This window comes from Schistocerca cancellata, chromosome 2, assembly GCF_023864275.1.
Source record: "Schistocerca cancellata isolate TAMUIC-IGC-003103 chromosome 2, iqSchCanc2.1, whole genome shotgun sequence".
In the NCBI taxonomy this organism is placed as follows: domain Eukaryota; kingdom Metazoa; phylum Arthropoda; class Insecta; order Orthoptera; family Acrididae; genus Schistocerca; species Schistocerca cancellata.
This window is the reverse complement of record NC_064627.1, coordinates 1,089,049,963-1,089,063,653: the sequence shown is the minus strand read 5'-3', so window position 1 is coordinate 1,089,063,653 and position 13,691 is coordinate 1,089,049,963. Positions and strand designations below refer to the sequence as shown.

General features: G+C 40.7%; 1 protein-coding gene across 1 annotated transcript in view; it reads right to left on the bottom strand.

Annotated features, from left to right (window-relative positions):
• The window catches only part of LOC126163101 (RNA polymerase-associated protein RTF1 homolog), a 122,326-nt gene that overhangs the window by 105,465 nt on the left and 3,170 nt on the right, over window positions 1-13,691 (bottom strand). Inside the window, exons 3-4 of the mRNA XM_049920019.1 lie at window positions 7,684-7,873; window positions 6,756-6,964 (exon numbers count right to left, since the gene is read on the bottom strand). Coding sequence (XP_049775976.1) covers window positions 6,756-6,964; window positions 7,684-7,873 — 399 coding nt within the window. The remainder of the gene's footprint in view (window positions 1-6,755; window positions 6,965-7,683; window positions 7,874-13,691) is intronic.

The following is a 13,691-nucleotide window of genomic DNA, read 5'->3' as shown; positions in this document are numbered from 1 at the left end:
AAGGTGTTGGAGATAGCAACAGAATCCACAATAACCGTCTGCTACTGTGAAGCCAGAAAGGGGGGAATGGATCTTGGTCCAAGAGAGCCGTTGGAGGTTGGCCCACATGACAGAGGAAGGGGTGGAACTGTTAAAAGAACTAGTGAATGAAATCCAGTTAGCTCGTTTGCTATCCCGAAGAACACGATGACACTTTGCACACATCTGTTTATAATGAACGCAGTTTGCCAACACAGGATGACTGTTAATAACATGGAGATTATGACTCCGTGTGTGGATTTCATCATGGCTTGCCTCAGTCCACCAAGGGACTGGGACACAACGTGATAAAGAGGAATTGCGAGGAATGGAACATTCCGCAGCACTAAGGATAACATTGGTGAGATAGTCCACCTGGTCATCACAACTGGAGAAATCTTGTTCTTCGAAGGTCGCCAGGGAGGAGAAAAGCTGCCGGCCAGCATTAGTAAGCTGCCATTTGGGCATGCACATGGATGTGGGAGGAGTAAGCAAACGGAGAGCACACGGGAAATAGTCGCTCGAGTAGGTGTCCGAAAAAACGGACCACTCAAGATGATGGGCAAGCTGGGCAGTGCAATGCAAAAGGATAGGTCCAAATGGGAAGAGGGGTGTGAGGAGCCTGAAAGGAAAGTGGGTGCTCCAATGTTAAGGCAGAAGAGGTTGACTTGATTAAGAAGGTCAGCCAAGAGGGCACCTCTCTGACAGGTCCTTGGAGAACCCCAAAGGGTATGATACGCATTGAAGTCACCAAGTAGCAAAAATGGGGGAGATAGCTGCCCAATAAGCTGAAGGAAGTCTGCCCTGGTGACATCGAATGATGGAGGGACATAAATGGCGCAGAGGAAAAAAGTCAGGCGGGGAAGGAAAAGGCAAACTGCAACCGCTTGAAGACAGGTAGTCAGGGAGATGGGTTGACTACGAATGTCATACCATATAAGCAGCATGACGCCCCCACGAGATGGAATGCCGACCTCAGGGGGAAGGTTAAAATGAATCAGTAAGTAAAGTGAAAGCTCAAAGTGGTCGTGAGGACACAATTTTGTTTCCTGAAGGCAGAGTACAAGGGATGCTACGATGCTAAAAGCAGCCATAAATCCTAATTGTGGGACCGACAGCCATGTATGATCCATTGGAGGACAGCCATGAGGAGGAAGAGATGTAGGGTGTCAACTCTGTAGCCGCCGAGTGACAGCCAGTGTAGCGTCACTACTACAGGCTACAGGGCACAGAAGCAGGAGGTTCCTGCTCCCAAAGGTCCACAGAAGCATCGGCTTGCTTGTGCAGTCAGCCGGTGGAGTCCAACACTGAAAAACATTTGGTGGTGCGCACTGGGGATATGGAGGCTGGCCAGGCTAAGGTACCACATGGCGACATCGTCGAGCAGGATCTTAAGAGTTGGCGAAGGAGAAGACTGTTTGCCTTTCATGGACTTCAAACCTTTCCGGTTGGAGGAAGACTTGGATGTTGTTAGGCTGAAGGGATGGAGGAAGTCTTCATGGGAGTACTCCTCCTGTCCTTTCCTGCCTACTGGTTGTATAGCTGGTGGCTTCGCCCCTTGAGGCGAGAGTTAGTTTGTTGGACAGTGGAATGGGGGGGGGGGGGGTGGGGGATGGCGATGCTACCTTGACGCTGTGTGATTTCACAACCGCAGAGCTGAATTTGAGGATGCATGCCTGCGTGGCCATGTCCTTCATGGATTGAGGGGTAACAAGAACAGAACTATAGGTGCGAGACGGGAGATAGCCAGTAACTTGCGAGCTACTTGGTAAGGCACTTTCTCCTTTACCTGAATCTCTTGGACAACTGGCTCATCAAGATACACGGGACAATCCCATGAGGCGGCGGCATGGTCGCCATTGCAGTTGATATAGCGGGAAGGAGGAGGCAGACAATCGCCCTCGTGTGCATCCCTACCACTGGTTACACATTTGGCTGGATGTCGACAAGACGTTCTAGTGTAATTGACACAATGACACCAGCAGTAGTGCATTGGTTCAGAATGTACGGCATGCTTTGATCTTAGACAGAAGCACCACTCTATCAAAGGTGAAGAAAAGAGTGTGGGTGGGCACTAAGGAGGAATCTAGCGCTTTCATTACACAATGGAAGGCAAGGACACCTGATCTGAGAAGTAAGATTGGATTTCAGCCTAGGTTAGACCGTCGAGCAGCCTGGTGTAAATTACACCACAGGAAGAATTCGAAGTTCTATGGGCCTCAACACAAAAAGGGTAGCCATGGAAAAGTGAGGCGGCAAGCAGTTGTTGTGCAGTCTCCAAAAGCAAAGTGCCATTCTGTAAACGAGAGCAGGATTTCACAGGGCCAGCAATTGCATCAACAACTTTCTGAATAATAAGCGGATTTACCGTGGTGAAGGACTGTCTTCAGAATGTGAGACCAGGAGGAACCGTGGTGCAGCAGGAAGAGTCATCGAATCATTAACCTTATGACGTTTACGTTTCGTAGACATTGATTGGGAAGATGACTGACTCATTGCGAGAAAATCCCCCATGATTGCCAGCGTCTCTGATGGTGCGCTCCTTCCAACTGGGAGATCCCTTAACAAGGGGTGCACCCACCTTAGATGATTGTTCACACCTCAGGTCACACCTCCCGAACATCTGACAGTGGGACCAATTAGCAATTTGGGAAGGTTGCCGCTCAGGCAGTCACCCCTCCCTGCGCCTGGCCTGTACCAGGGGGTACATGCAAACCCTACCTGTTGACCCGGGGCTGGGAATTACGCGTTACCCAGTCACCTGTTACGCGTCAAAAGGAAGAGTAACATTCAAAAGTGAGCTTTGTAGGATGCTGGTCTCTTGAACCCATGGGAGCTGAGTGGTGTACCAAATCTAACTCTAAACAGGTAGGATGAAAGACTGCAATGAAGTGTTGGGGCTTATAAAAAGCCTGTTTGGTTGCTGTTTTGGAGCTAACGAGATGGTTGGTTGTGGACGGTCCTTCCGCGAACTACTGACAAGTGGATGAAGGGTCCCATGATTCAAGATCCCAGTACATGTGCCGAGCAACCATCCTCTTGAGCAGTTTGCAGAGCAAGTTGGTGAGGCTAATTGGTAGGTAGCTGTATATGGAAACAAGGTTTCCACCTAGTTTAAGGATTGGGATGACGAAACTATCTTGTCATTGGGAAGAGGAAAAACCTACTACTAAAACATGTTAAGGCCGGGGCATATGGTGTGATAAGTAAAGAGCCTGAAGGGACCCCTGCAACAGGTAAATACTGGAGGTGGGTTCTGCTCCTCCAGCTCGATGTGGGGAGAGGTTCCCGAAATGGTGCCCCCTGGAACGATGAGACAGATGGGCCTATGATCCCCATGGTAGAGTTTATTTGCACTACTACCGATGAACTGAGCACAGTAGTGGCAAAAGCCAGTATTATTGGTAGTGGATACAAACAATCAGTTTTTTCCAAGCTACAAAATATGAAAGGCAATGTGCGACTTTCAGTTCCTGGATTTTGTGGCCCTTGATGGAAGTAGCACAGTTCGGGGATGGAGGAGGGTCATTCCCCAAACAGACACAGGCAAGTGATCATCCACAGTGTCAGCATATCAGTTCAGGTGTTCACTGGGAAGAAGTCCTAGTATTTGCATTTAAAACACGGCACTGGTGGTAGGAAATATGGCTTCACATCACCACACAAATCATGATTTTGACCCTTTCTGGAGGCAGACCCTCTTAAAAATTAGGATGAATGCATCAGAGTCAACCTTGCTGTATAACAAACCTCGACAAACACGACATACAAAGTGGATCCCCCAAAGTGTTCCCCCAAAGCGCTGACAGAAAGCACTGAAGCTGAAATCGTTATAGGTACAGAAAGCTGGCTGAAGCCAGAGATAAATTCTGCCGAAATTTTTACAAAGGTACAGACGGTGTTTAGAAAGGACAGATTGCATGCAACCGGAGATGGAGTGTTCGTCGCTGTTAGTAGTAGTTTATCCTGTAGTGAAGTAGAAGTGGACAGTTCCTGTGAATTATTATGTATGGAGGTTACACTCAACAACCGAGCTAGGTTAATAATTGGCTCCTTTTACTGACCTCCCGACTCAGCAGCATTAGTGGCAGAACAACTGAGAGAAAATTTGGAATACATTTCACATAAATTTTCTCAGCATGTTATAATCTTAGGTGGAGATTTCAATTTACCAGATACAGACTGGGACACTCAGATGTTTAGGATGGGTGGTAGGGACAGATCATCGAGTGACATTATACTGAGTGCACTATCCGAAAATTACCTCGAGCAATTAAACAGAGAACCGACTCGTGGAGATAACATCTTGGACCTACTGATAACAAACAGACCCGAACTTTTCGACTCTAAGTGCAGAACAGGGAATCAGTGATCATAAGGCCGTTGCAGCATCCCTGAATATGGAATATAAAAAAAGGGAGGAAGGTTTATCTGTTTAGCAAGAGTAATAGAAGGCAGATTTCAGACTACCTAACAGATCAAAACGAAAATTTCTGTTCAGACACTGACAATGTTGAGTGTTTATGGAAAAAGTTCAAGGCAATCGTAAAATGCGTTTTAGACAGGTACGTGCCGAGTAAAACTGTGAGGGACGGGAAAAACCCACCGTGGTACAACAACAAAGTTAGAAAACTACTGCGAAAGCAAAGAGAGCTTCACTCCAAGTTTAAATGCAGCCAAAACCTCTCAGACAAACAAAAGCTAAACAATGTCAAAGTTAGCTTAAGGAGGGCTATGCGTGAAGCGTTCAATGAATTCGAAAGTACAATTCTATGTACCGACTTGACAGAAAATCCTAGAAGTTCTGGTCTTACATTAAATCAGTAAGTGGCTCGAAACAACATATCCAGACACTCCGGGATGATGAAGGCATTGAAACAGAGGATGACACGCGTAAAGCTAAAATACTAAACACCTTTTTCCACAGCTGTTTCACAGAGGAAGACCGCACAGCAGTTCCTTCTATAAATCCTCGCACAAACGAAAAAATGGCTGACATCGAAATAAGTGTCCAAGGAATAGAAAAGCAACTGGAATCACTCAACAGAGGAAAGTCCACTGGACCTGATGGGATACCAATTCGATTCTACACAGCGTACGCGAAAGAACTTGCCCCCCTTCTAACAGCCGTGTACCGCAAGTCTCTAGAGGAACGGAAGGTTCCAAATGATTGGAAAAGAGCACAGGTAGTCCCAGTCTTCAAGAAGGGTCGTCGAGCAGATGCGCAAAACTATAGACCTATATCTCTGACGTCGATCTGTTGTAGAATTTTAGAACATGTTTTTTGCTCGAGTATCATGTCGTTTTTGGAAACCCAGAATCTACTATGTAGGAATCAACATGGATTCCGGAAACAGCGATCGTGTGAGACCCAACTCGCTTTATTTGTTCATGAGACCCAGAAAATATTAGATACAGGCTCCCAGGTAGATGCTATTTTTCTTGACTTCCGGAAGGCGTTCGATACAGTTCTGCACTGTCGCTTGATAAACAAAGTAAGAGCCTACAGAATATCAGACCAGCTGTGTGGCTGGATTGAAGAGTTTTTAGCAAACAGAACACAGCATGTTATCAATGGAGAGCCGTCTACAGACGTTAAAGTAACCTCTGGCGTGCCACAGGGGAGTGTTATGGGACCATTGCTTTTCACAATATATATAAATGACCTAGTAGATAGTGTCGGAAGTTCCATGCGGCTTTTCGCGGATGTTGCTGTAGTATACAGAGAAGTTGCAGCATTAGAAAATTGTAGCGAAATGCAGGAAGATCTGCAGCGGATAGGCACTTGGTACAGGGAGTGGCAACTGACCCTTAACATAGACAAATGTAATGTATTGCGAATACATAGAAAGAAGGATCCTTTATTGTATGATTATATGATAGCGGAACAAACACTGGTAGCAGTTACTTCTGTAAAATATCTGGGAGTATGCGTGCGGAACGATTTGAAGTGGAATGATCATATAAAATTAATTGTTGGTAAGGCGGGTACCAGGTTGAGATTCATTGGGAGAGTCCTTAGAAAATGTAGTCCATCAACAAAGGAGGTGGCTTACAAAACACTCGTTCGACCTATACTTGAGTACTGCTCATCAGTGTGGGATCCGTACCAGATCGGGTTGACGGAGGAGATAGAGAAGATCCAAAGAAGAGCGGCGCGTTTCGTCACAGGGTTATTTGGTAACTGTTATAGCGTTACGGAGATGTTTAGCAAACTCAAGTGGCAGACTCTGCAAGAGAGGCGCTTTGCATCGCGGTGTAGCTTGCTCGCCAGGTTTCGAGAGGGTGCGTTTCTGGATGAGGTATCGAATATATTGCTTCCCCCTACTTATACCTCCCGAGGAGATCACGAATGTAAAATTAGAGAGATTAGAGCGCGCACGGAGGCTTTCAGACAGTCGTTCTTCCCGCGAACCATACGCGACTGGAACAGGAAAGGGAGGTAATGACAGTGGCACGGAAAGTGCCCTCCGCCACACACAGTTGGGTGGCTTGCGGAGTATAAATGTAGATGTAGATCTGTCTGCAGTGTTAGGTCCTGGTGAAAATTTGAGGGAAACGGAGCAGAAAAGTAAATTCAAATATTTTTCATAAATATAATACTCAAACTGTATGGTAGTTATGTGCCTTCAACTAGTTTTGTGCGTTTGGGGAAAGGGTGATGGAGGGGGGGGGGGGCATACACATGCTGAAAAATTTTTAAACCAATCCTTTCTCACAAAAAATGTTTCTCATACCTCTTTCTCTTTTCTCCTCACGGCGTGCTTTTAGCAAATTCATTGCATGCACTTTCCTGTCAACTTTGCCTCTATTTTCTTCAACAGTTTTCTTTCTCTCCTTACACCTTTCTTTCACATCAATCTTTTCCTCTTTCTTCTTTCCTTGATCTTTCTTTTTCTTCATTTCCTGCTTTTTTGCTAGTCGCAGCTTCTTTTCTATCTCAAATCTATAAAACAAAATAAAAAATGAAATCTTAAACAACAGACAATCTTTTTTTTATTGCATTGACTATGAAGCATAGTGTTGCTGCAATGAATATAAGTTGTTTAAAAGAAAAACACAGCACAGGTAAGTCATGTGTAAACAATAAAGAAGGTAATGAATGGACAGCACAAAAAAATGTCTGCACATCAGTGTGCAGTTACTTTTTTTTTTTTTCCCCCAGCAACAGAGAAACATGCACTACTTAATTTTGTAAGAAACATGCTCTAACCAACTGAGTTGGTTAGACAATAATGTAGTTTTCCCACCCCTCACAAAGCACATCTAGAGGGTAAGGTTCACAAATATTGCCACAGTAATATCGAACAATACAACTTGTAATTATCTCCATACTCTGGTGATGAGATGTCTTTCTCGTCTAACTGTAACAAAGGGTCTAAAATAACTTATTACTTGAATGGTGTGTAATTTAGGAGATATCGAAATAACTGCATTGTACACTCTCTTGTTTAAAGCATTAATTGTGTTTTATCAAAAACATTAGTAGCAGGATTGCTTTCCAAATAAAATTAAAGATGTGCCTTTACAACGCCTCTCATAAAACCTTGATTTTGATGTGAATCAGCTGAAATATAACACACAAATATTTAAATATTTTTGTTATACTGAGTTACTCACAAGATGATTTACACAAACTACAGGAGTAGACAAAACTGTACAGACCTTGTCTTCATTACTTCTCTTTGTTCAATTCTCTTGAATATTTCTTGCTCCCTCTCTTTCTCTGTCATCTGGGCAAGTCGGGCTTGGTCTTCCTCATCACCCATCAGGTTCTCATCATAGCCATCATTGAACTCTTCCTGACTCAGATCTGAGCTGTCACTGTCACTTCCTTCAGAGTCCGAAACCTCACCTAATAGCAGGAAAATAATGTTGACAACTGACTGTAGCATAACATCTTGTCTGAAAACTGCACATGATGATTACATGCGTCCAACTAAATTTCAAATATAAAGTCCACATATATTATGGTACACATCTTCAGCATTAGTCACATCTACCTTGTAGTTACAGCTGACAAGAAATCTTTGGGCAGACTCACAGAGACTACTTAAAAAATCTGATAAAAACTGGAAAACTTGAAAATATCTGAATTATGCTTAACCTGTGTCCAAATGGGTATTCTCAGGTGATGGATGTAGACAGCAGTTATGCATCTTTAATGAAGAACAGACTGTACAGTAACTTACAAACTTTTTCAATTGTTGAATGCATCTACAGTTTATAGTGTTAATGAAGTAAAGACTACATGTCAACTATTTTACGTCTGATAAGTTGTTTCATTTCTATTCTTCATCTTTCCCACTTTTGTGCTCAATTTTCAATCATACTTCTAAGACTGTACAACAGTACTGATTAGATCATTTAAGCAACTAAGTAATGGCAAGTGAGCTTTTCAAATGATAACTTACTACTTTTCGACTGACAGTACATAAAAATGTGCAATACTCCATATGCATATAGCAATGGCAGTCTTTAATGAATAGAAACTAAAAAACGAAATTACTATACAGTAAAAATACAATCTTCCAGCAAGTGATAGGATAACTCAAACAATAAGTAATAAAAATGCTCTCTTTGAAACAAAAAATTGCTTTTCGCATGATACAAGAGGAAAGAGGATGAAGAAAAATTAATTGTTGACCCCCTCCCCCGATCGTGTATTCCTTGACTGAGTTGTTGTGTGGTGTTACATAACATTACAAAGGAATGGTATGGATTCCTAAGTATTCCTACTGACAAATGATAACTCATGAAGGATTATCTTATAATATGTAAATGTAGAGGTGAACACAAATACTGACCATGTCTTATTTTATTTGCACGCAGATAACCATGCCTTGGGTTAACACATCTTGAAGATAGGACAGAGATCGAACCAACTTCATAAAGAGAAGTAACCATGTGGGTGCAAATATAGAAGCTCCTAGCATAGAGGCCTACTTTGGGCAATGCTAATTCCTTGGATAATAATATTCTTGATATTAGTTATGATGCTGATTAGACAAATGAAATGTGATATTAATTCTTTGTATAGACTTCTATGTGGATGTTTTGAGGTGAGCATTATGATTTGACAGAAGTTTGATACTATCTAGTTGATGACATATGTTGATGGGTGTCATTGGAAGCATCCGATTCCACCCATTTGCTTTCGCCCATGATGTAACAGTGTTGTGGCATGTGACGTCACTATGGCGTGGTGTTTCTGAGTTGGTTCGTGTTTGTAGATGTTGTGTTATTGTATTTGATGGCACCCTCTGGTGGTAGCTCTTGACATGTTGAGTTTAACGTGTAGTATTGGGTTCATTTGAGTCTTAGTTATCACTGTGGTAATGTGGGTTTATTTGAGGCTGGGTAGTCAGTGCCATAATGTGGATTTGGAAGTGTTTGCTTTGTTTTCAGTGAGCTATTATAAGTTTTTTCGTTTTGTTTGTGCGCTTGATTACTTTGGTCCCATGCTCAGGCTGGGGTACGATTGGGATGTGCCCTTTCAAAAGAACCACCACAGAATTTGCCTTTGAGAAATTTAGGAAAATCAAACAAAAAGAAATCCAGTGTCCTACCAATGTATCACCTTGCACAGTAGCAATATGGAAGCAACAAGAAGAAAAAAAAGAGGAATACAAAAAGAACAGAACTGAACAGCAGACAAGTTGAGCAAATTACTGCGCCTAGAATTTTAGTTTTCTTTAGCCCGCTAGAGGAAAAAAAAAAAAGTATGTTTATTTGGCATAGGTACTGTTAAGGAAATAACTGTATAGGGATATCTAGTATAGGTTCAGGCCGTGCTATTTTTTTGCTATGGAAGGACACCTTTCTGTGAAATCTGAGTAAAAAAAGCTTTCATTAGAAATGGAAAACTAGGGCACAACATATATTCTGCAAACTGTTACAAGCAACAGGAATTTTTTATGCATTTAAATAGTAATATTATGTTTCTGTATTTTCAATATTAATTATTTTACTGAGTGTTACGGAAGGACAAGAAAAAGCACAGCTTTTTTGATACTTGAATATAAATATTAATTCCTGTTCTGATGTTTATATTTCGCTTAGCAATTTTTTTTAATTAGTTAACTGCATATGTTTAGTATGTAAATAAGAGCACAATAGATATTTTTAGCTCTTAGATTAAATGCTGCATCCAAGAAAGTGAGTAGCTGCAGTGTTACGGAAGGACATTTTTTCCCAGCTATACAAATTTGACTTTTAACACAAAATATATTGTTCTTTATTGAATTTTATAATAAATGCTATCATACAAGTTACATATTAATTTATTACTGGAATTAAAATTATGTAGCATAGGAAAGTGAAATTATTGTTAGTAAAATATAAACTTTGTACATACATAATTTGAAACACTGTTCTGAGAAAGTACCCTTTACATTTAATAAAGTAACACTGGAAAATGGTTTATAAACTTCAAAATAATTGAAAAAAATATATACTTAGGCATAACTACTTGCTTAAGAAAGCATGAGTAATGTTGCCGAGATATTTCTTTTTTTTTGTTTTTTAAGAAAGAACCAGGAAAAAAACTTTCATTTAGTTATTGTTCATAGACATCAACAGGATCTGAAAATTTGTAAGTAAATCTTCCAGAACTACCATTAATATGTGGTTCACATAACACAGAAATAATGTCAGCAGGAGAAACATTAAATACATCATTCTGGACAATTTTAAATGTGTTTTTAGTATTGTCTGTTGACTTCATTCCCATCACTTTGTAAATGTCTTTATCAGCTTGAAACTTCTGAACAATGCATGCATACCTGTATACAACAGCTGTATCACTAAGCACCTTGAAAAGTAAAAATGACCCAACAAACAAGACTGAATCATTTGTTAACTTGCTTTGAACTACTTGGTTCTGCTGCTGCTTGAAAACATTTGCACTCTGGACAAGTTTGTAGGTCCTTCCACTACTATGCTGCCCAGAAAAGTGTGGTGTGTTTATCAGAAGAGGGTTGTGCAAACTGATATTTTCGAAGGCCACTTATATGCAAACAGTTATTCCATCGGCTTTCCAACATTTTCTTTACTGCCTCAATTCTTGACTCTGGAATGTAAATCACAATAATACTTTTGGCAAGATCTTTTGCAGCTGTTGCAAATTCTTCTGCATTATTTACTACTATTTTTTTCTGGAGTATGGAACGAAAAATGACTCTTCAGTTCTCCTCCGATGCCATCATGTGGACCCTTTCTATGAGCTGTTTCAAAGTAACTTGGATCAGCTGTTACACCAAAATCTTCTTCATGAACAAGAAGATCACAAACAGAGAACCAGCTTTTGAACTGACCTGCAGCTCCATCACTAAAGTAATGGACATGTGAAATTGGAAACCCAACTTTTGTTTTCAGATGTGCTAAAATTGCCTGACCGGGTATACTAACTACTGCCTCTCAGTATATTTACTCCTTAATGAAATTTGTTCTAAATAATATACAGGGTGATTCAAAAAGAATACCACAACTTTAAAAATGAGTATTTAATGAAAGAAACATAATATAACCTTCTGTTATACATCATTACAAAGAGTATTTAAAAAGTTTTTTTTTTTTTTTTTCACTCAAAAACAAGTTCAGAGATGTTCAATATGGCCCCCTCCAGACACTCGAGCAATATCAACCCGATACTCCAACTCGTTCCACACTCTGTAGCATATCAGGCGTAACAGTTTGGATAGCTGCTGTTATTTCTCGTTTCAAATCATCAATGATGGCTGGGAGAGGTGGCCGAAACACCATATCCTTAACATACCCCCATAAGAAAAAATCGCAGGGGGTAAGATCAGGGCTTCTTGGAGGCCAGTGATGATGTGCTCTGTCACGGGCTGCCTGGCGGTCGATCCATCGCCTCGGGTAGTTGACGTTCAGGTTTCATAACTAACCTTTTTCGTAGGACTCTGCATACAGTTGATTGTGGAATTTGCAGCTCTCTGCTAGCTCTGCGAGTCAATTTTCCTGGGCTGCGAACAAATGCTTGCTGGATGCGTGCTACATTTTCATCACTCGTTCTCGGCCGTCCAGAACTTTTCCCTTTGCACAAACACCCATTCTCTGTAAACTGTTTATACCAATGTTTAATACACCACCTATCAGGAGGTTTAACACCATACTTCGTTCGAAATGCACGCTGAACAACTGTCATCGATTCACTTCTGCCGTACTCAATAACACAAAAAGCTTTCTGTTGAGCAGTCACCATCTTAGCATCAACTGACGCTGACGCCTAGTCAACAGCGCCTCAAGCAAACAAATGTACAACTAAATAAAACTTTATAGCTCCCTTAATTCGCCGACAGATAGTGCTTAGCTCTGCCTTTTGTCGCTGCAGAGTTTTAAATTCCAAAAGTTGTGGTATTCTTTTTGAATCACCCCGTATATCTTTTTCCAACAAACAGTTCAGTTCATACATACAATACCAAGAACAAACCACTTACTTTAGTTCATGAACACTCATCTTCAATAATTTGCCAGCAAACACAAAAAATTTAGTTACAAATAACGATCAGTTTAAAAGGAGCCTGAAAGACTTACTAGTGGCCAACTCCTCCTACTCCATTGATGAATTTTTTAATACAAACAAATGATGTATTGTATATATTCATACTATTAGTACTGTTATTTCAGCTTAAAAAAAAAAAATAAAACAAATTGACATGTTCCACATCCATGAGGATCTCCTCAGCACGGATCTATGGAACAAAAAAACTAATCTAATCTAAAAGCATGGGCACTGTCCTTACTATGTTCTAAAGAATCAGATACAACACAGTAGTTCATATGCTTCAGTTCAGGACACTTTTAATACACAATGGCTGTAAAAATAGAGACACTGTGTGAACACCAGTGAGCCTGCATAATCTCAAGGTTGATTTTTTAACAAAGTTTTCTGAGAAATCCTCTAGTACAATGATGTCTGTTTTGGGAAGGGCACATTTTAACATGCGCAACTCTGAGTGCTGCCTACGTGCATTGTAAACATGCCTGGTCAAAGTCTGTAACTGTAAATAAAGTTGCACCTTTGCTTCTGACAACTTTGTTTGCATTTCTTGTTTCTTTGTATGACCCCCATCTAGACACCATTTATAAGAAGTTATTCTTTCATTTAAATCTAACCCTTCAAAATAGCTATCAAGATTTGAAGTGCCACACTCTTCACAATTCCTGTCTATACAGCTGATATTGGTGGAATCACAAACAGTTTTCTCAAGTACTTCATCTAAACTTTTTGGTATGCTTGTTCAAAGACCTTAATAACATAGAAGCATTTTCATGATAAGTGCAGACAAAAACTTCTCGATCTCTTAGTGTTATAGGCACAACATGCTTTGGTCGTAATTGTATAAATTTTGACAGTCCAATGGGTAACTCCCCAAACTCTTTGCAGAAAAGTTCATAAACTGTATAACAAAAATCTCTTTTGTCTGTACTCTTCACCATGTTTAATAGAAATGAATTCCTTTCTGCCAGGGCACTGCCAGCTTATGTAATCTCCTTCATAAAATTGTATCCTCTCCCGATATTGTTTGATTTGGCACAGAATCCCTTCTGTTTCCTTTCAAATACAGATTGTTTTGGTTTTACATTCCTAGCAGTAAATCCAGCAACTTCAAAAAAATTATAAAGTTTTTGAGGTTAAAAGGATTTGATGA